At 44.0% G+C, this 21,040-nt stretch overlaps 8 protein-coding genes across 8 annotated transcripts in view; all 8 read right to left on the bottom strand.

Annotated features, from left to right (window-relative positions):
• Positions 1 to 21,040, bottom strand: part of LOC123878693 — a 317,944-nt gene that overhangs the window by 173,786 nt on the left and 123,118 nt on the right. The window lies entirely within an intron of this gene.
• LOC123878663 (histone H1B-like) lies at positions 5,499 to 7,055 on the bottom strand. The gene has a single exon (XM_045925975.1). It carries the CDS (start codon positions 6,453 to 6,455, stop codon positions 5,724 to 5,726), a length of 732 nt encoding a protein of 243 aa, XP_045781931.1. The 5' UTR covers positions 6,456 to 7,055; the 3' UTR covers positions 5,499 to 5,723.
• Positions 10,138 to 10,696, bottom strand: LOC123878720 (histone H2B). The gene has a single exon (XM_045926037.1). The coding sequence runs from the start codon at positions 10,589 to 10,591 to the stop codon at positions 10,217 to 10,219; it is 375 nt and encodes a 124-aa protein (XP_045781993.1). The 5' UTR covers positions 10,592 to 10,696; the 3' UTR covers positions 10,138 to 10,216.
• LOC123878704 (histone H2A) lies at positions 11,305 to 11,918 on the bottom strand. The gene has a single exon (XM_045926020.1). It carries the CDS (start codon positions 11,763 to 11,765, stop codon positions 11,391 to 11,393), a length of 375 nt encoding a protein of 124 aa, XP_045781976.1. The 5' UTR covers positions 11,766 to 11,918; the 3' UTR covers positions 11,305 to 11,390.
• LOC123878674 (histone H1B-like) lies at positions 13,818 to 15,384 on the bottom strand. Its single transcript, XM_045925987.1, has one exon. It carries the CDS (start codon positions 14,772 to 14,774, stop codon positions 14,043 to 14,045), a length of 732 nt encoding a protein of 243 aa, XP_045781943.1. The 5' UTR covers positions 14,775 to 15,384; the 3' UTR covers positions 13,818 to 14,042.
• LOC123878689 (histone H3) lies at positions 17,206 to 17,759 on the bottom strand. The gene has a single exon (XM_045926002.1). The coding sequence runs from the start codon at positions 17,677 to 17,679 to the stop codon at positions 17,269 to 17,271; it is 411 nt and encodes a 136-aa protein (XP_045781958.1). The 5' UTR covers positions 17,680 to 17,759; the 3' UTR covers positions 17,206 to 17,268.
• Positions 18,458 to 18,913, bottom strand: LOC123878712 (histone H2B). The gene has a single exon (XM_045926027.1). It carries the CDS (start codon positions 18,909 to 18,911, stop codon positions 18,537 to 18,539), a length of 375 nt encoding a protein of 124 aa, XP_045781983.1. The 5' UTR covers positions 18,912 to 18,913; the 3' UTR covers positions 18,458 to 18,536.
• Positions 18,814 to 20,239, bottom strand: LOC123878702 (histone H2A). The gene has a single exon (XM_045926018.1). It carries the CDS (start codon positions 20,083 to 20,085, stop codon positions 19,711 to 19,713), a length of 375 nt encoding a protein of 124 aa, XP_045781974.1. The 5' UTR covers positions 20,086 to 20,239; the 3' UTR covers positions 18,814 to 19,710.

The following is a 21,040-nucleotide window of genomic DNA, read 5'->3' as shown; positions in this document are numbered from 1 at the left end:
CAATATGTCGGGCTTTTCGGGGACATAATAAAACAACGTATGCTTGCAAATAAATAAATATTAATATTGCAAATAAAACGAAAATTATGAAAATGTATGAAATGGTGGTAGTGCTTCAATACCAACACTATGACAGTAACACTGAAAGAGGCGCAGTACTGCCAACATAACAAAACAAGCAGTTCTGCTAGGGTTCTTCCTAACTTTTTCTTTGAAATTCAATAGGTTTATAAAATAAAAGAACATAAACAATTTCGACTTTTCTTTTAAGACCACAGACAAATTTTTATGACCGAGTCTAAGAGAATGACCTAAGTTTTGTTGTGAAAAGTGAGTTATTATTCTGTGGTTACTGCACCATTTTCGTTCAAAAAAAATCTGTGTGTAAAAAAAGCTTCGCCTATCTAATGCTTACTGACAATGGCTTTTATTTATTTTTTAATTACTTTATATTATACAGTGTAGCCTGCAAGAAATATTGTACATCGACCTTTAGAAACAGCTTTCGGCCTTGTCACTCGTTTCTATGTGACGTTTTGTCGCAACGATAGAGACAACGCTTCACAAAACCGTTATCTCTTTGTAAAGGTCGATGTACAATATTTCGTGCGTGGTTTACAGACTATAGTGGTACGTACCTACTGCTTATTGCTATATCCCTATCAAAGGAGGTACCTATTCTATCATTAGTGCAAGAATTTTCAAGCAATTTTATGCAAGATAACCATGTTTTTATCATGTTATGCTTAGTGTTTCATGCAAGATATCCAATGCTTAGTGCAAGTGCGCTTAGTGCATGTATTTATTCCAGTCTAATATTACGCTTAGTGCACGCCTATTACGCATTATAATAATGTATTCATAACAATAACTATGCATTTCGTTCCTTTTACTCGCTTTATACCAGCTAGAACGACGCTTGCTCCTAGCATTACTGTTTTTGCTGTGTTACGCTTTTTGTAGCTGAAATATTGCGTATTAATAATACGAGTATGTAGTGAACACTTTGCAACAAACTTTGTAGACCAAACCACTAGATAAAAACTGACCGACTGACCACTAGATAAAAAAATAGACTAACGAAACTAACAAAAACAATTATTTATTTTGTTATAAAGAGAGTGTAAAGCACCGAGCACCGATTCTATAGGCAATTTCTGTTGATGCACTTTGTCACGTTAATCGTAACCGTTACCGTAACTGCTCGTAACGTTACGTTATACGTACTAATCGGTATTTATCGAAGGTACTACTGCGTATCTGTATTTCTAGCACTGGCAGGCAAGTAGGATGCCACAATGGCCACACTACAGGGAGAACGTAACTGACATTTGACCGACATCGATTTTTACGAAAATCGATCGATGGATCTTACGAGAATCGTCACATTCTAGCTGTCAAACTACCGCGGCAGCCCCCAGAAAAGATGCTTCTGCCCATATTATGTAGGTTTTTAAGTTTTTGGATTGAGTATACTATGCAGTAGTCCTGTGTCAATCGTTATCTCTGCGATTCGGTCGTTCAAGTACTGATTAGAGCAACGACTGAGATCTTTTCGGTCGTTCATCAGTCATCAGTCATTCGGTACTTTTCGGTACTTCGATCCAATCAGTCATGATTGCTCTTCGTTCCTCACGAATGTATCGGTATTCGGTACTCAGTCTCAGTCGTCAGTCGTGAATCGGACAATGAGACTCCAAGTCTCAAATTGCGCACGCTCGTTTCGTATAGTTTCGCGTTTCGTTATAGGTCATCCGACGACGCGGGTTCAAAATCGCTGCATTATTGTAATATTTTTCCCGATTGTATGCACTGTTATGATGTAATTACCTATCTCTTTAATTGAGCTTTTATTTATAAACGTGTTTAATCATTATGTTAAGATTTATACATACTAAAAACCTTATGCATCTCATATACACGTGTTGCCTAAATGAAGTAGGTAGATACCTACGATTTTACAATGAAACAGGGCTACCATCGCGCTACTATCGTGCCAACATACCGGCAATGAAGAAATATTGAATGATCTGTAGATCATTTCTTTCAATATTTTTTAGTTTCATTCTTCGTTCTTGGTTCGTGGCGACTGGTTGAACCGAATCGGTCAAAAACGACTGATTCGTTCATCAGTACTTTTGCGCGACCTCAGTCAAATGACCGAATCGGTCATGACTGACACAGGACTACTATGCAGGCCCTACTGCACACACGCTCCTTGAAGAAATTACTTATCGCTATGCTACTTCGACTATGAATCTTCTATGAGACTTCGAAATTAGAGCGAAAGGTCAGACATCAGTGCTGCTGCACACATGAATCTATACCTCCGTCATTATACCTCCTCACGCGCCTTACTTGAAGTAAATACTTATCGCTTTCGCACTTCGACTATGAAATTAGAGCGAGAGGTCAGACACCAGTGTCTGCTGAAAACGAATCTTTACATTGTACCTCCTCGCTCAGGCTCTTTATCGCTATTCCACTTCGACTATGAAATTAGAGCGAGAGATCGGACACCAGCGGCTCTGCAAATATGAATCTCCTCGCATTCCTTACTTGAAGCCAATACTTATCGCTATCCCACTTCCACTATGAAATCAGAGCGAGAGGTCAGACACCAGCGCAAAAGCAGTAGTTAAGATTTCGACCTCCGTCCGGGGTTGGGATTCCGATTAAATTGAAGGTGTGAACTGAAGTCTTGAATAAGACTCTTTCACAGTACCTCGGCAGGTTTTTGTGATAAAAGAAATCTTCTCGAGCCTCGAAAAATACTAGTTTGTTGTAAACTGAGGCGCGTCTCAGTCTTGAACAAGACAGCCAGATTGATTGAAAGATTCCCCGGACGAAGTTCTTGTTCGTGCCCATGTGTACTGTAGAAGTAGGGTGGCAAATTTTCTGTAGCTGTCGTTTCAACTTGCGAAAGGATCTTTGGAAGAGAAGCTACAGCCCGTAGGACGGTAGGTTGCATCAGCGTGGCTTAGAGGCGGATCTTCAAAACAGCCTTGAAAAAGGCTGGCTTTAAAAGAAGTTGCCCACTAGATTTTAGTGTGCCCATATTGAACATTTATATCCTGGTACCTCTGTTAAACTTCCGCTGGAAGTCACTAACAAAGATTACCCGGATTTTTACAAGTGCAGGTATCGTCGAAGTAGGGTATAGCAGTACTTGATCTCGCTTAAACTGGATGAACCGTCGAACACAGGTCCTTTCGTTTCGTGATTCTTGATAAAAGCATCTTTGCTGAGCTGACGAAAAAGATTCTTCTGATGTTTATCAGTTTACAGTTATTCATATGATTGCAGAGTTCTTGACGATTGACTGAAATAATTTTAGCGCGGGGGACGGGGGAAGGAGATGTACGTGACTGAAGGTAAACCTCAGCTATACCGTAGGGAAAGCCTGCGTGCCAAAAGCGATTATTTTGTTATTATTTTGGACTATGATTTACATATTTACGTAATTATCTTCTAAACTATTTGCCGCACACACAAACAGTTTACATAATTATAAAGCTCTTATTTTCCGCTATCCATCGATATGTAACACTTTGCAATAAGCCAATCAAGTATTTACAAACAATCGGAAAATTGTCTAACTTTCGCAATTTTCTATAGTTTTAGGTATTTCATTTTCAATATTTTCGACTCTATTCTACGTACATTGATGAAACTTACACCCATTTTGTAGGGAATCTTAAATACTATCTAGCGAATATAACTTAGTTAGATAATTCAAAACTAATTTACATTTAATTTTACGGAATTATATTACCTAGTATGTTTAGTTCGCGGCTCGCGCCTGCCATGCTCGCTCGCCCCGCCCGCATAGAAGCTACGCATGCGCAGATGCTGTCAGGTGCAAAGCTCTATAAAAACAGCGAATTTAAAATCCTTATATTAATATTAAGGTCGGAGTCGGAGTCGGGAGTCGGGATCGGGTTCGGCAGGATATTGTGATGTGCGATGTATGTATGTACTTAAGTATTAATTAATTAATTATTTAAGTAAGTAAGTAGGTAGGTAGGTAGGTAGGTAGGTACGTAATTATTGATATGATGAAATGAAATAAAGTGAGAAGTTTAGTTTTAGTGTTAGTGAGTGGTACTGGTACCTAGTACCTACTCGTACGTAGTTTATACAACAGACAGCCAGCCAGCAGTACCTAATAACTGTAAGTAGAGTAGAGTAGAGTAGAGTTTATAGATGAATATCTTAGGTACGAGTAGGTGAAATGAACTAAATTTGTATTTATGATTCATTAGAAATATAGTATAGTGTAGTGTAGTGTAGTGTACCTATCTACTAATTAATACTAAGTGTCGTATTGGCATAGTTAGAATGAATGAATGATAAAATTGAAGTTGGTAAGTAAGTATTACATATAAGATTTATATATATTTTTGTGTTTATCGTAGGTTATTAGGACATAAACAATGTTAGTACATAATAATATGTAGTTTTCAAACAAAACACACCGAACACCTGTTTAGGTACCTACTCTACGATACGAAGCGACTCTAGATAGAGCTACTACCTCTATACGGCTGTACCCTAGGTAGGTAGGGTGTAGAATGTCTTGTGAATAAAAGCGAGCGTTTTTTCTTTTAGGGGTGCGCGAGCGAAGCGAGCGTTTTTTTTTTTAGGCGTGCGCGAGCGAAGCGAGCGTTTTTTTTTTTAGGCGTGCGCGAGCGAAGCGAGCGTTTTTTTTTTTTAGGCGTGCGCGAGCGAAGCGAGCGTTTTTTTTTTTTAGGCGTGCGCGAGCGAAGCGAGCGTTTTTTTTTTTTTAGGCGTGCGCGAGCGAAGCGAGCGTTTTTTTTTTTAGGCGTGCGCGAGCGAAGCGGGCGTTTTTTTTTTTAGGCGTGCGCGAGCGAAGCGAGCGTTTTTTTTTTTAGGCGTGCGCGAGCGAAGCGAGCGTTTTTTTTTTTTAGGCGTGCGCGAGCGAAGCGAGCGTTTTTTTTTTTAGGCGTGCGCGAGCGAAGCGAGCGTTTTTTTTTTTTTTAGGCGTGCGCGAGCGAAGCGGGCGTTTTTTTTTTTAGGGGTGCGCGAGCGAAGCGAGCGTTTTTTTTTTAGGCGTGCGCGAGCGAAGCGAGATATAAATTATGGAGCTAAAAATTAGGTAGTAGTAAGTTAGGTAAATGTCGGTTCGAGTCACAATGATAATAATGATTATTTATTTACTCTCTAGCCATTTCAAAATCACAATAATAAACATATTGTCTAGCCTTTCACTCTCCTTCCCAAAGTTACAAAGTTAGCTTTTCCCGCCCGCCGAGACGCCCTCTGGCGTGACCAAAGTGATTTGTCGAAAATGGAGTCATATAATATACTTACGTTATAAGTTAAACGGTAAATTGAAAGGAAAACTTTTAGAATCGCAGTATCTCAGGAATGGTGATCCTTAGAAGAAAAAAAAAAAAGTAGCTGGTAGGTAGGTACATAGGTTGGTTGGTTGGTTGGTTGGTTGGTAGGTAGATATAATAAAAACGCACGAATGTCAATTATATTCGGTAGGTATCTAGGAAATGTGTGTTAGCCCTGAAAAGGGCTTTTTATTGTTGCGGTTGTAAAGCCGCACGCAGAACTCTTGAACGCGCGCATCATCGCCGATCCGTCGTCCGTCCGCCGCATCGAGCAGCGAGCGGCAGGCAGGCACGCACGTACGTACGGCGATTAGCGAGCAGTTCGACGAAGGCCGAAGGCGGCAGCCAGTGGAGCTGAGCTTACTTTTTAGCAGCGGCGGCCTTCTTGGCGGCGGGTTTCGACTTGGGCGCGGCCTTCTTCGGTTTCGGCGCTTTAGGTTTCTTCGTGGGCGGCTTGGCGGTCTTCTTCGCCTTGGAGGCGGCCCCCTTGGCCTTGGCCGGGGACGCGGCGGCGACGGAGGTCTTCTTCGCGGCCGGCTTCTTCCTCTTGGCCGCGGCGGCCTTCTTGTCCCTGGCGGTCGCGGCGGCGGTCTTCGCCCGAGACGGGGACGAGGCGGCCGCCGCGGCGGTGGCCTTCTTGCCGCCCTTCGCGCCGGCCGCGGCCGCGGTGGAGGCGGCCTTCTTGGCCCTCGCGGAGGCGGCGGACGCGGCGGCGCCCTTGCCGCCGGCGGGCTTCTTGGACGCGGACGACTTCGACTCGAGCTTGAACGAGCCCGACGCGCCCTTGCCCTTGGTCTGGATCAGCGCGCCGGATTCGACGGCGCTCTTCAGGTACTTCCTGATGAAAGGTGCCATCTTCTCCGCGTCTACCTTGTACTGGGCGGCGATGTACTTTTTGATGGCCTGCAGCGACGAGCCGCTCCTCTCCTTGAGCTCCTTGATGGCGCTGTTCACCATCTCGGACGTCTTCGGATGGGTGGGCTTCGCTTTCGGCTTCTTGGCGGCGGCGCCGCCGGCGCCCGCGGAGGCCTTGGGCTTCTTCGCGGGTGTCGCCGGGGCCGGTGCTTCGGATGCGACTGCGGTGTCTGACATTTTCTTTGCTATTATTTGATGATGCACGCACACACAACACGAAAAAAATTAATAGGTAGTAACTAACTACTAACAACTAGTAAGTATACACTGAGACTTGAGAGCAACTTTGCACCGAACTTTTAACGATACAAATAGCGATACGCCGCACGAGGTCGCTGTCGGTAGTAAGGCTCGTGGCTATACCGTAAGGAGAACCGCGATGTCGCTAGACATTTTCCCGTACGAATACTTACAACTTTTCACTAGCATGCATCAGATTAAAACAAAATTATATATTCCCATTTAAATTTTCCATCATTTGCAACGAACGTGTCGTTTTATCATGAGCCCGGCCGTGTCGTGGTGTAATCCAATAGCGCGTCACCGCCGCGCCAGCGGAGCGATCGATGTTTAATTTCGATACACCGCTAGTCGCGTACCTCGGGTCCCGTTTAAAAGCCATTTTTCTCTATAAAACAATGCTTAATCATTGTATGTCTTGCCAAATTAAAAGCTGAGATTCTATTCTATCGATCTGACCACTCATATCAACACTGAGTCGGATGCATATGTACTTTAGCCCGATCGAAGTGGAGCCTCGTAAAACACGACTCGATCTCTCGGCGTGTACGAATAATTGTAGTCTCCCGCTGACGGTCTGATTATTTAGATAGAGGTATACCGATATGATATAGAAAAATATAATTGTATTCCTTTTATGTTCTCATTAATGTACAAATAATAATGAAAAGACGGATAATGGATAACTCACTTGCGGCGCTGAGGAGGCGCGCGCGGCTCGGCCAGCCTAGCCGGCCCGGTCGCGACATTCTGTACATCGAGGGCACTAACACATTACATATTTATTATTAAACTTAAACTCCATTATGGAATATTGATACTTGCTAATAATAAATAATTACCATGCAGCCACTTAGTTAGTTATGTACAAAGAAAATATATAAGTACTTAAATACAAGTACTTACCTACCTCTAATTAGTTACGTACGACGTACATAGGTGGACCTAGGTAGTTGGATTATGAGAATAGGCACCGTGAATATTGAATTGATTTTATTAAATAACAAAATATAAAGTGATGGATAACAATGTCCCTATTATGTACCTACACACACGCAAGTATATGCATAATAGGAACCTAGGTACCTACGAGTATTCAACGACTCTTGACAACATTCACAGTTCGACTACTATCATTGACGTGTATCTGGGTACGCGCGTCACCCTACATTAATTAATTAATTAATTAATTAATTAAGTAAGTATCAATCTATGATTTTCATTAGTAAGTATTGTTTGCAGCACTACTGTATCTTATCTGTGCTGTGTTAGTGTAGGAAGGTGTAAAGTGCAAATAAATAAACACAACAAGAGAAGTGATAATAGAATAATCGAAATATATGCGGCCCTGAAAAGGGCCTTTTTCTTTTAACGCCACCTAGGTAAGTAAACGTAGGCGTGGCGTGGTACTGAAGGAGTCCTCTAACCTCCGAAACCGTACAGGGTGCGACCCTGACGTTTCAGAGCGTAAACGACGTCCATGGCGGTGACGGTCTTCCTCTTGGCGTGCTCCGTGTAGGTGACGGCGTCGCGGATCACGTTCTCGAGGAACACTTTCAACACGCCGCGGGTCTCCTCGTATATCAGACCGGATATACGCTTCACTCCACCCCTGCGCGCCAGACGACGGATGGCCGGCTTGGTGATACCTTGGATGTTGTCACGCAGCACTTTCCTGTGACGCTTGGCACCACCTTTCCCCAATCCCTTTCCGCCTTTACCGCGACCGGTCATCCTCTGTTTGTTTGTATCTCCTCTTCAATAATTCAAAAGAATGAACACCGCGCGCGCGCTGCAACAAACAGTGAAACATAAAATTTTCACCAGACGGGGCCTTAAATATGCTTACGTGTTAGCGCTATCGCATGTGGCCGCCGTCGCCCGTTGGTAGAGAGAAAGAGACACACAACATCTTGGGTGTTGGTGGGGCAGGAGGGGGGAGGAGTGGGGGGGGGGACTTATGAAGACAAAACTTTGCACTGCGTCTGTCTGTCTGTCTTTCTTTCTGTCTTTCTTATAGAAACCCGCGCATTAAATTCACCGTTTTGATTATTTTTCCACCGAATTGTATTTACTCTTAACCTTAACCACCTACCCAATGGTAGTACTCGCGCCATCAAGACGATTCCAATGACGTAGGTACGACTCTGGATCATGAGTAGAGTTACGAATAATGTGCTAATAAACAAAACTAGGTAGGTGGGGTAATTAAAAAGACGCGTACTACATATTTATTTCAATAATAATAATCAACCAAACCAACACGAGTAGGTTGAACAACAGTGTAAAAAAATGCCACACTCGTGGCACACCTACAGTGTAGGTAGAGTAATAAAGTAGGTATCAAACGAAAGTTTTGTGGCCCTGAAAAGGGCCTTTTGCAATTGCACAATTAGGCAAGTGACCACCCGACGACGCTCGCACACAGTTTTAGGCGCGTTCGCCCCTGATCCTGCGCGCCAGCTGGATGTCCTTCGGCATGATGGTGACACGTTTTGCGTGGATGGCGCACAGGTTGGTGTCTTCGAATAGTCCGACCAGATACGCCTCGCTGGCCTCCTGCAGGGCCATCACGGCGGAGCTCTGGAATCGGAGGTCGGTCTTGAAGTCCTGAGCTATCTCGCGCACCAGCCGCTGGAACGGAAGCTTGCGGATCAGGAGTTCGGTGCTCTTCTGGTAACGACGGATCTCACGAAGCGCCACAGTGCCCGGTCTGTAGCGGTGAGGCTTCTTCACGCCGCCGGTGGCGGGAGCGCTCTTGCGTGCAGCCTTGGTTGCCAGCTGCTTGCGAGGCGCTTTACCTCCGGTGGACTTGCGAGCGGTCTGCTTCGTGCGGGCCATATTCTTCTACTATCTCCTTTTTTTTTCTATAAAAGAAAAAAATAAATGTATGTTAAACTTTGCGTGCGTCCAGTCGCAACCGACACTGTTAGTTTATAAAAATTTTGCTACCAGGATCTGAACCTTATATATGGACTGGCACGCGGGGGAGAGGGGCGAGAGGGGAAGCGGGCACCGCAGTGCACTGCGCGCGCGTGTGAGAGAGAGAGAGAGAGAGACGAGAAAGATATGCAATAATAATATAATATCACGTGTAGGTATATATTTTTTGTTTTAATAATATTTAATTGAATAACTATTGATACAATATTATTGTACTGTCTAAGAAGTCTATGATGACTTACAAAAACAGAAAGACAGACAGACAGACAGACAGACATACATACATACATACATACATATACAACTTAAGTTTTATATTATTAAATATAGGTAGGTATTTTAGGTATTTTGTCATAGTTGTCTACTAGGTACTTACTTTTGTACACGGGCGTGAGAGTAAAATACAAGTATGTAAAAATAATAATAGTATTATTACTTGCCTAATAGGTATTATTATATTTTACAAGCGAAGTTAATGTATGTAATGTAGTATTTAAATATGTAGATACCTACTTACGGCTAGGCGATTAAGCACCGATTGAATAGATAAACTACGATAATATATTTTAACCATTAGGTTGGTGATGTGATTAACAGTGGTAGGTAACAACTAACAAATAACAAACTAACATTTTTTGGAGTCAATAAAAGTAAGTAGGTAAGTAAAAAATCTGAATCTTTTTGTGGCCCTGAAAAGGGCCTTTTGTTTACATCTCGTTCACTTCAACGAGGAAGACAAGACGCGATGGGCTAGCTCACTTCGAGCTAGTGTACTTGGTGACGGCCTTTGTGCCTTCACTGACCGCGTGCTTGGCCAGCTCTCCCGGCAGCAGTAGTCTCACAGAGGTCTGCACCTCCCTGGAGGTGATCGTCGACCTCTTGTTGTAGTGGGCGAGACGGGAGGCCTCGGCGGCGATGCGCTCGAATATGTCGTTCACGAACGAGTTCATGATCGACATGGCCTTACTGGAGATACCGGTGTCGGGGTGGACCTGCTTGAGCACCTTGTAAATGTAAATGGCGTAGCTCTCCTTCCTCTTGTGCTTCTTCTTTTTCTTGTCAGACTTGGAGATGTTCTTCTGGGCCTTGCCGGATTTCTTGGCTGCCTTGCCGCTAGTCTTGGGTGGCATATTGTACAAACTAACGAACTGCGAGCACTATATATTATAAAAACAAACACACGAGTTACGCACGAGACCGCTGTATGTATCGTTGAGACGATAGAAGAGAAGTGTGTGCGCCAAATTTTTTGGGGTCTTCGAGTTTTGTTAGTTTTTCAACGCGGTACCAGTAGCGGCTGCGGCGAGCGGTTGCAACCAATTCGACCAATCGTCAAACGATTACTGTTCGCGAGAGAGGGGAGAGAGTGCGGCGTTTAATCCATTCCCCCCCGGCCCGCTCGCCGCTCGCGGGAAAAAAAAAAAAAATAAAAAAAAAATGAGTTTATGTTTACGTATTTCGTGCGAATAGGCGTAATTCTTACATGTATCTTAATAATAATTATTATTAGACGTAGGTAGGTGCGTGCGTGCGTGTGTGTAATATTATGTATGTACAATTATAATACAATGTACCACCATGTATACCAGTAATAATAAATACGAGGCGATTAATTATGAAGCGCCTGTTTAGGTCTAAACTAGGTAGGTAATCTATTACGGGTTGAAGCGTTTTTGAATTCAATTTAAAAAAGAAAAAAAAAAAAAAATTTCTCTCTTTACAATAGCTGTATATAATTTATATATTATTACCTACGTAAATGTATCGATATAATGACCTACTTATAAAGAGTGTGTGTATGTGCGCGATTGTTGTATCGTTGATAATAATAACATTGGAACAGTTTTGTGGCCCTGAAAAGGGCCTTTTGTTCATATTTCTCGATAAGTAGTATATCGAGTAGGTAGGTACCAAGAAGAAGATAAATTATTAGGCCTTCTTCTCGGTCTTCTTGGGCAACAGGACAGCTTGGATGTTCGGCAGCACGCCACCCTGTGCGATAGTCACGCCGGAGAGAAGCTTGTTCAGTTCCTCGTCGTTGCGGATGGCCAGCTGAAGATGCCTCGGTATGATCCTGGTCTTCTTGTTGTCGCGCGCCGCGTTGCCGGCCAACTCGAGAACTTCAGCGGCGAGATACTCCATCACGGCCGCGAGATAAACGGGCGCGCCGGCACCGACGCGTTCAGCGTAGTTGCCCTTCCTCAGCAGCCTGTGAATACGTCCGACGGGGAACTGTAGACCGGCACGGTTGGAGCGAGACTTGACCTTTCCCTTAACTTTGCCGCCTTTGCCACGTCCGGACATTGTTGTTGAGGAGTTTAAAAACGATCTAAATCACAAATATACGTGTACGTTGCGTACACGCGCGTGCGACCGGTGATGTGAGAGAACTATTAAAAAACTGATATCGCGAGACGGCATATATATAGTGAGTCGTAAGGTGGGGTTGGCGACGAGGCTTAGCGAGTAGTTTGTCTCATATTTGTTTTGAAAATGCGACGTTGCATGTTGGACACTCGTAGAGACAGCGAAGCGACAACGTCGCATAAAAAATAAAATAAAAATAAAAATAAAACTATAGGTAGGTAGGTAGGTAGGTAGGTAGGTAGGTAGGTAGGTAGGTACACACATACTCGTACATCATTCGTGAGCTTTTGCCTTTTGCTATTTTTTAGGTATAAAAGAAAAGAGAAAAGAAAAGAAATAAATAGGTAATTGTATCTAACGTAGTATGACGTAGTTAGATGAGAGGTAGGTAGGTAGGTAGGTCACGGAGCGGGAGTCGGGAGTCGGGATCGGGTTCGGCAGGATATTGTGATGTGCGATGTATGTATGTACTTAAGTATTAATTAATTAATTATTTAAGTAAGTAAGTAGGTAGGTAGGTAGGTAGGTAGGTACGTAATTATTGATATGATGAAATGAAATAAAGTGAGAAGTTTAGTTTTAGTGTTAGTGAGTGGTACTGGTACCTAGTACCTACTCGTACGTAGTTTATACAACAGACAGCCAGCCAGCAGTACCTAATAACTGTAAGTAGAGTAGAGTAGAGTAGAGTTTATAGATGAATATCTTAGGTACGAGTAGGTGAAATGAACTAAATTTGTATTTATGATTCATTAGAAATATAGTATAGTGTAGTGTAGTGTAGTGTACCTATCTACTAATTAATACTAAGTGTCGTATTGGCATAGTTAGAATGAATGAATGATAAAATTGAAGTTGGTAAGTAAGTATTACATATAAGATTTATATATATTTTTGTGTTTATCGTAGGTTATTAGGACATAAACAATGTTAGTACATAATAATATGTAGTTTTCAAACAAAACACACCGAACACCTGTTTAGGTACCTACTCTACGATACGAAGCGACTCTAGATAGAGCTACTACCTCTATACGGCTGTACCCTAGGTAGGTAGGGTGTAGAATGTCTTGTGAATAAAAGCGAGCGTTTTTTCTTTTAGGGGTGCGCGAGCGAAGCGAGCGTTTTTTTTTTTAGGCGTGCGCGAGCGAAGCGAGCGTTTTTTTTTTTAGGCGTGCGCGAGCGAAGCGAGCGTTTTTTTTTTTTAGGCGTGCGCGAGCGAAGCGAGCGTTTTTTTTTTTTAGGCGTGCGCGAGCGAAGCGAGCGTTTTTTTTTTTTTAGGCGTGCGCGAGCGAAGCGAGCGTTTTTTTTTTTTAGGCGTGCGCGAGCGAAGCGAGCGTTTTTTTTTTTAGGCGTGCGCGAGCGAAGCGAGCGTTTTTTTTTTAGGCGTGCGCGAGCGAAGCGAGCGTTTTTTTTTTTTAGGCGTGCGCGAGCGAAGCGAGCGTTTTTTTTTTTAGGCGTGCGCGAGCGAAGCGAGCGTTTTTTTTTTTTTTAGGCGTGCGCGAGCGAAGCGAGCGTTTTTTTTTTTAGGGGTGCGCGAGCGAAGCGAGCGTTTTTTTTTTAGGCGTGCGCGAGCGAAGCGAGATATAAATTATGGAGCTAAAAATTAGGTAGTAGTAAGTTAGGTAAATGTCGGTTCGAGTCACAATGATAATAATGATTATTTATTTACTCTCTAGCCATTTCAAAATCACAATAATAAACATATTGTCTAGCCTTTCACTCTCCTTCCCAAAGTTACAAAGTTAGCTTTTCCCGCCCGCCGAGACGCCCTCTGGCGTGACCAAAGTGATTTGTCGAAAATGGAGTCATATAATATACTTACGTTATAAGTTAAACGGTAAATTGAAAGGAAAACTTTTAGAATCGCAGTATCTCAGGAATGGTGATCCTTAGAAGAAAAAAAAAAAAGTAGCTGGTAGGTAGGTACATAGGTTGGTTGGTTGGTTGGTTGGTTGGTAGGTAGATATAATAAAAACGCACGAATGTCAATTATATTCGGTAGGTATCTAGGAAATGTGTGTTAGCCCTGAAAAGGGCTTTTTATTGTTGCGGTTGTAAAGCCGCACGCAGAACTCTTGAACGCGCGCATCATCGCCGATCCGTCGTCCGTCCGCCGCATCGAGCAGCGAGCGGCAGGCAGGCACGCACGTACGTACGGCGATTAGCGAGCAGTTCGACGAAGGCCGAAGGCGGCAGCCAGTGGAGCTGAGCTTACTTTTTAGCAGCGGCGGCCTTCTTGGCGGCGGGTTTCGACTTGGGCGCGGCCTTCTTCGGTTTCGGCGCTTTAGGTTTCTTCGTGGGCGGCTTGGCGGTCTTCTTCGCCTTGGAGGCGGCCCCCTTGGCCTTGGCCGGGGACGCGGCGGCGACGGAGGTCTTCTTCGCGGCCGGCTTCTTCCTCTTGGCCGCGGCGGCCTTCTTGTCCCTGGCGGTCGCGGCGGCGGTCTTCGCCCGAGACGGGGACGAGGCGGCCGCCGCGGCGGTGGCCTTCTTGCCGCCCTTCGCGCCGGCCGCGGCCGCGGTGGAGGCGGCCTTCTTGGCCCTCGCGGAGGCGGCGGACGCGGCGGCGCCCTTGCCGCCGGCGGGCTTCTTGGACGCGGACGACTTCGACTCGAGCTTGAACGAGCCCGACGCGCCCTTGCCCTTGGTCTGGATCAGCGCGCCGGATTCGACGGCGCTCTTCAGGTACTTCCTGATGAAAGGTGCCATCTTCTCCGCGTCTACCTTGTACTGGGCGGCGATGTACTTTTTGATGGCCTGCAGCGACGAGCCGCTCCTCTCCTTGAGCTCCTTGATCGCGCTGTTCACCATCTCGGAAGTTTTAGGATGGGTGGGCTTCGCCTTCGGCTTCTTGGCGGCAGCGCTGCCGGCGCCCGCCGATGTTTTCGGTTTCTTCGCGGGTGTCGCCGGCGCCGGTGCTTCGGATGCGACTGCGGTGTCTGACATTTTCTTTGCTATTATTTGATGATGCACGCACACACAACACGAAAAAAATTAATAGGTAGTAACTAACTACTAACAACTAGTAAGTATACACTGAGACTTGAGAGCAACTTTGCACCGAACTTTTAACGATACAAATAGCGATACGCCGCACGAGGTCGCTGTCGGTAGTAAGGCTCGTGGCTATACCGTAAGGAGAACCGCGATGTCGCTAGACATTTTCCCGTACGAATACTTACAACTTTTCACTAGCATGCATCAGATTAAAACAAAATTATATATTCCCATTTAAATTTTCCATCATTTGCAACGAACGTGTCGTTTTATCATGAGCCCGGCCGTGTCGTGGTGTAATCCAATAGCGCGTCACCGCCGCGCCAGCGGAGCGATCGATGTTTAATTTCGATACACCGCTAGTCGCGTACCTCGGGTCCCGTTTAAAAGCCATTTTTCTCTATAAAACAATGCTTAATCATTGTATGTCTTGCCAAATTAAAAGCTGAGATTCTATTCTATCGATCTGACCACTCATATCAACACTGAGTCGGATGCATATGTACTTTAGCCCGATCGAAGTGGAGCCTCGTAAAACACGACTCGATCTCTCGGCGTGTACGAATAATTGTAGTCTCCCGCTGACGGTCTGATTATTTAGATAGAGGTATACCGATATGATATAGAAAAATATAATTGTATTCCTTTTATGTTCTCATTAATGTACAAATAATAATGAAAAGACGGATAATGGATAACTCACTTGCGGCGCTGAGGAGGCGCGCGCGGCTCGGCCAGCCTAGCCGGCCCGGTCGCGACATTCTGTACATCGAGGGCACTAACACATTACATATTTATTATTAAACTTAAACTCCATTATGGAATATTGATACTTGCTAATAATAAATAATTACCATGCAGCCACTTAGTTAGTTATGTACAAAGAAAATATATAAGTACTTAAATACAAGTACTTACCTACCTCTAATTAGTTACGTACGACGTACATAGGTGGACCTAGGTAGTTGGATTATGAGAATAGGCACCGTGAATATTGAATTGATTTTATTAAATAACAAAATATAAAGTGATGGATAACAATGTCCCTATTATGTACCTACACACACGCAAGTATATGCATAATAGGAACCTAGGTACCTACGAGTATTCAACGACTCTTGACAACATTCACAGTTCGACTACTATCATTGACGTGTATCTGGGTACGCGCGTCACCCTACATTAATTAATTAATTAATTAATTAATTAAGTAAGTATCAATCTATGATTTTCATTAGTAAGTATTGTTTGCAGCACTACTGTATCTTATCTGTGCTGTGTTAGTGTAGGAAGGTGTAAAGTGCAAATAAATAAACACAACAAGAGAAGTGATAATAGAATAATCGAAATATATGCGGCCCTGAAAAGGGCCTTTTTCTTTTAACGCCACCTAGGTAAGTAAACGTAGGCGTGGCGTGGTACTGAAGGAGTCCTCTAACCTCCGAAACCGTACAGGGTGCGACCCTGACGTTTCAGAGCGTAAACGACGTCCATGGCGGTGACGGTCTTCCTCTTGGCGTGCTCCGTGTAGGTGACGGCGTCGCGGATCACGTTCTCGAGGAACACTTTCAACACGCCGCGGGTCTCCTCGTATATCAGACCGGATATACGCTTCACTCCACCCCTGCGCGCCAGACGACGGATGGCCGGCTTGGTGATACCTTGGATGTTGTCACGCAGCACTTTCCTGTGACGCTTGGCACCACCTTTCCCCAATCCCTTTCCGCCTTTACCGCGACCGGTCATCCTCTGTTTGTTTGTATCTCCTCTTCAATAATTCAAAAGAATGAACACCGCGCGCGCGCTGCAACAAACAGTGAAAACATAAAATTTTCACCAGACGGGGCCTTAAATATGCTTACGTGTTAGCGCTATCGCATGTGGCCGCCGTCGCCCGTTGGTAGAGAGAAAGAGACACACAACATCTTGGGTGTTGGTGGGGCAGGAGGGGGGAGGAGTGGGGGGGGGGACTTATGAAGACAAAACTTTGCACTGCGTCTGTCTGTCTGTCTTTCTTTCTGTCTTTCTTATAGAAACCCGCGCATTAAATTCACCGTTTTGATTATTTTTCCACCGAATTGTATTTACTCTTAACCTTAACCACCTACCCAATGGTAGTACTCGCGCCATCAAGACGATTCCAATGACGTAGGTACGACTCTGGATCATGAGTAGAGTTACGAATAATGTGCTAATAAACAAAACTAGGTAGGTGGGGTAATTAAAAAGACGCGTACTACATATTTATTTCAATAATAATAATCAACCAAACCAACACGAGTAGGTTGAACAACAGTGTAAAAAAATGCCACACTCGTGGCACACCTACAGTGTAGGTAGAGTAATAAAGTAGGTATCAAACGAAAGTTTTGTGGCCCTGAAAAGGGCCTTTTGCAATTGCACAATTAGGCAAGTGACCACCCGACGACGCTCGCACACAGTTTTAGGCGCGTTCGCCCCTGATCCTGCGCGCCAGCTGGATGTCCTTCGGCATGATGGTGACACGTTTTGCGTGGATGGCGCACAGGTTGGTATCTTCGAAGAGTCCCACTAGGTACGCTTCGCTGGCCTCCTGCAGGGCCATCACGGCGGAGCTCTGGAATCGGAGGTCGGTCTTGAAGTCCTGAGCTATCTCGCGCACCAGCCGCTGGAACGGAAGCTTGCGGATCAGGAGTTCGGTGCTCTTCTGGTAACGACGGATCTCACGAAGCGCCACAGTGCCCGGTCTGTAGCGGTGAGGCTTCTTCACGCCGCCGGTGGCGGGAGCGCTCTTGCGTGCAGCCTTGGTTGCCAGCTGCTTGCGAGGCGCTTTACCTCCGGTGGACTTGCGAGCGGTCTGCTTCGTGCGGGCCATATTCTTCTACTATCTCCTTTTTTTTTCTATAAAAGAAAAAAATAAATGTATGTTAAACTTTGCGTGCGTCCAGTCGCAACCGACACTGTTAGTTTATAAAAATTTTGCTACCAGGATCTGAACCTTATATATGGACTGGCACGCGGGGGAGAGGGGCGAGAGGGGAAGCGGGCACCGCAGTGCACTGCGCGCGCGTGTGAGAGAGAGAGAGAGAGAGACGAGAAAGATATGCAATAATAATATAATATCACGTGTAGGTATATATTTTTTGTTTTAATAATATTTAATTGAATAACTATTGATACAATATTATTGTACTGTCTAAGAAGTCTATGATGACTTACAAAAACAGAAAGACAGACAGACAGACAGACAGACATACATACATACATACATACATATACAACTTAAGTTTTATATTATTAAATATAGGTAGGTATTTTAGGTATTTTGTCATAGTTGTCTACTAGGTACTTACTTTTGTACACGGGCGTGAGAGTAAAATACAAGTATGTAAAAATAATAATAGTATTATTACTTGCCTAATAGGTATTATTATATTTTACAAGCGAAGTTAATGTATGTAATGTAGTATTTAAATATGTAGATACCTACTTACGGCTAGGCGATTAAGCACCGATTGAATAGATAAACTACGATAATATATTTTAACCATTAGGTTGGTGATGTGATTAACAGTGGTAGGTAACAACTAACAAATAACAAACTAACATTTTTTGGAGTCAATAAAAGTAAGTAGGTAAGTAAAAAATCTGAATCTTTTTGTGGCCCTGAAAAGGGCCTTTTGTTTACATCTCGTTCACTTCAACGAGGAAGACAAGACGCGATGGGCTAGCTCACTTCGAGCTAGTGTACTTGGTGACGGCCTTTGTGCCTTCACTGACCGCGTGCTTGGCCAGCTCTCCCGGCAGCAGTAGTCTCACAGAGGTCTGCACCTCCCTGGAGGTGATCGTCGACCTCTTGTTGTAGTGGGCGAGACGGGAGGCCTCGGCGGCGATGCGCTCGAATATGTCGTTCACGAACGAGTTCATGATCGACATGGCCTTACTGGAGATACCGGTGTCGGGGTGGACCTGCTTGAGCACCTTGTAAATGTAAATGGCGTAGCTCTCCTTCCTCTTGTGCTTCTTCTTTTTCTTGTCAGACTTGGAGATGTTCTTCTGGGCCTTGCCGGATTTCTTGGCTGCCTTGCCGCTAGTCTTGGGTGGCATATTGTACAAACTAACGAACTGCGAGCACTATATATTATAAAAACAAACACACGAGTTACGCACGAGACCGCTGTATGTATCGTTGAGACGATAGAAGAGAAGTGTGTGCGCCAAATTTTTTGGGGTCTTCGAGTTTTGTTAGTTTTTCAACGCGGTACCAGTAGCGGCTGCGGCGAGCGGTTGCAACCAATTCGACCAATCGTCAAACGATTACTGTTCGCGAGAGAGGGGAGAGAGTGCGGCGTTTAATCCATTCCCCCCCGGCCCGCTCGCCGCTCGCGGGAAAAAAAAAAAAAATAAAAAAAAAATGAGTTTATGTTTACGTATTTCGTGCGAATAGGCGTAATTCTTACATGTATCTTAATAATAATTATTATTAGACGTAGGTAGGTGCGTGCGTGCGTGTGTGTAATATTATGTATGTACAATTATAATACAATGTACCACCATGTATACCAGTAATAATAAATACGAGGCGATTAATTATGAAGCGCCTGTTTAGGTCTAAACTAGGTAGGTAATCTATTACGGGTTGAAGCGTTTTTGAATTCAATTTAAAAAAGAAAAAAAAAAAAAAATTTCTCTCTTTACAATAGCTGTATATAATTTATATATTATTACCTACGTAAATGTATCGATATAATGACCTACTTATAAAGAGTGTGTGTATGTGCGCGATTGTTGTATCGTTGATAATAATAACATTGGAACAGTTTTGTGGCCCTGAAAAGGGCCTTTTGTTCATATTTCTCGATAAGTAGTATATCGAGTAGGTAGGTACCAAGAAGAAGATAAATTATTAGGCCTTCTTCTCGGTCTTCTTGGGCAACAGGACAGCTTGGATGTTCGGCAGCACGCCACCCTGTGCGATAGTCACGCCGGAGAGAAGCTTGTTCAGTTCCTCGTCGTTGCGGATGGCCAGCTGAAGATGCCTCGGTATGATCCTGGTCTTCTTGTTGTCGCGCGCCGCGTTGCCGGCCAACTCGAGAACTTCAGCGGCGAGATACTCCATCACGGCCGCGAGATAAACGGGCGCGCCGGCACCGACGCGTTCAGCGTAGTTGCCCTTCCTCAGCAGCCTGTGAATACGTCCGACGGGGAACTGTAGACCGGCACGGTTGGAGCGAGACTTGACCTTTCCCTTAACTTTGCCGCCTTTGCCACGTCCGGACATTGTTGTTGAGGAGTTTAAAAACGATCTAAATCACAAATATACGTGTACGTTGCGTACACGCGCGTGCGACCGGTGATGTGAGAGAACTATTAAAAAACTGATATCGCGAGACGGCATATATATAGTGAGTCGTAAGGTGGGGTTGGCGACGAGGCTTAGCGAGTAGTTTGTCTCATATTTGTTTTGAAAATGCGACGTTGCATGTTGGACACTCGTAGAGACAGCGAAGCGACAACGTCGCATAAAAAATAAAATAAAAATAAAAATAAAACTATAGGTAGGTAGGTAGGTAGGTAGGTAGGTAGGTAGGTAGGTAGGTACACACATACTCGTACATCATTCGTGAGCTTTTGCCTTTTGCTATTTTTTAGGTATAAAAGAAAAGAGAAAAGAAAAGAAATAAATAGGTAATTGTATCTAACGTAGTATGACGTAGTTAGATGAGAGGTAGGTAGGTAGGTAGGTCACGGAGCGGGAGTCGGGAGTCGGGATCGGGTTCGGCAGGATATTGTGATGTGCGATGTATGTATGTACTTAAGTATTAATTAATTAATTATTTAAGTAAGTAAGTAGGTAGGTAGGTAGGTAGGTAGGTACGTAATTATTGATATGATGAAATGAAATAAAGTGAGAAGTTTAGTTTTAGTGTTAGTGAGTGGTACTGGTACCTAGTACCTACTCGTACGTAGTTTATACAACAGACAGCCAGCCAGCAGTACCTAATAACTGTAAGTAGAGTAGAGTAGAGTAGAGTTTATAGATGAATATCTTAGGTACGAGTAGGTGAAATGAACTAAATTTGTATTTATGATTCATTAGAAATATAGTATAGTGTAGTGTAGTGTAGTGTACCTATCTACTAATTAATACTAAGTGTCGTATTGGCATAGTTAGAATGAATGAATGATAAAATTGAAGTTGGTAAGTAAGTATTACATATAAGATTTATATATAT

This window comes from Maniola jurtina, chromosome 26, assembly GCF_905333055.1.
Source record: "Maniola jurtina chromosome 26, ilManJurt1.1, whole genome shotgun sequence".
NCBI lineage: Eukaryota > Metazoa > Arthropoda > Insecta > Lepidoptera > Nymphalidae > Maniola > Maniola jurtina.
This window is presented reverse-complemented; position numbering and strand designations above follow the sequence as displayed.

What these genes read in the sequence shown, in the direction of transcription:
- LOC123878663 (XM_045925975.1), bottom strand. Translation starts at nt 6,455, where the DNA reads ATGTCAGACACCGCAGTCGCATCCGAAGCACCGGCCCCGGCGACACCC.
- LOC123878720 (XM_045926037.1), bottom strand. Translation starts at nt 10,591, where the DNA reads ATGCCACCCAAGACTAGCGGCAAGGCAGCCAAGAAATCCGGCAAGGCC.
- LOC123878704 (XM_045926020.1), bottom strand. Translation starts at nt 11,765, where the DNA reads ATGTCCGGACGTGGCAAAGGCGGCAAAGTTAAGGGAAAGGTCAAGTCT.
- LOC123878674 (XM_045925987.1), bottom strand. Translation starts at nt 14,774, where the DNA reads ATGTCAGACACCGCAGTCGCATCCGAAGCACCGGCGCCGGCGACACCC.
- LOC123878689 (XM_045926002.1), bottom strand. Translation starts at nt 17,679, where the DNA reads ATGGCCCGCACGAAGCAGACCGCTCGCAAGTCCACCGGAGGTAAAGCG.
- LOC123878712 (XM_045926027.1), bottom strand. Translation starts at nt 18,911, where the DNA reads ATGCCACCCAAGACTAGCGGCAAGGCAGCCAAGAAATCCGGCAAGGCC.
- LOC123878702 (XM_045926018.1), bottom strand. Translation starts at nt 20,085, where the DNA reads ATGTCCGGACGTGGCAAAGGCGGCAAAGTTAAGGGAAAGGTCAAGTCT.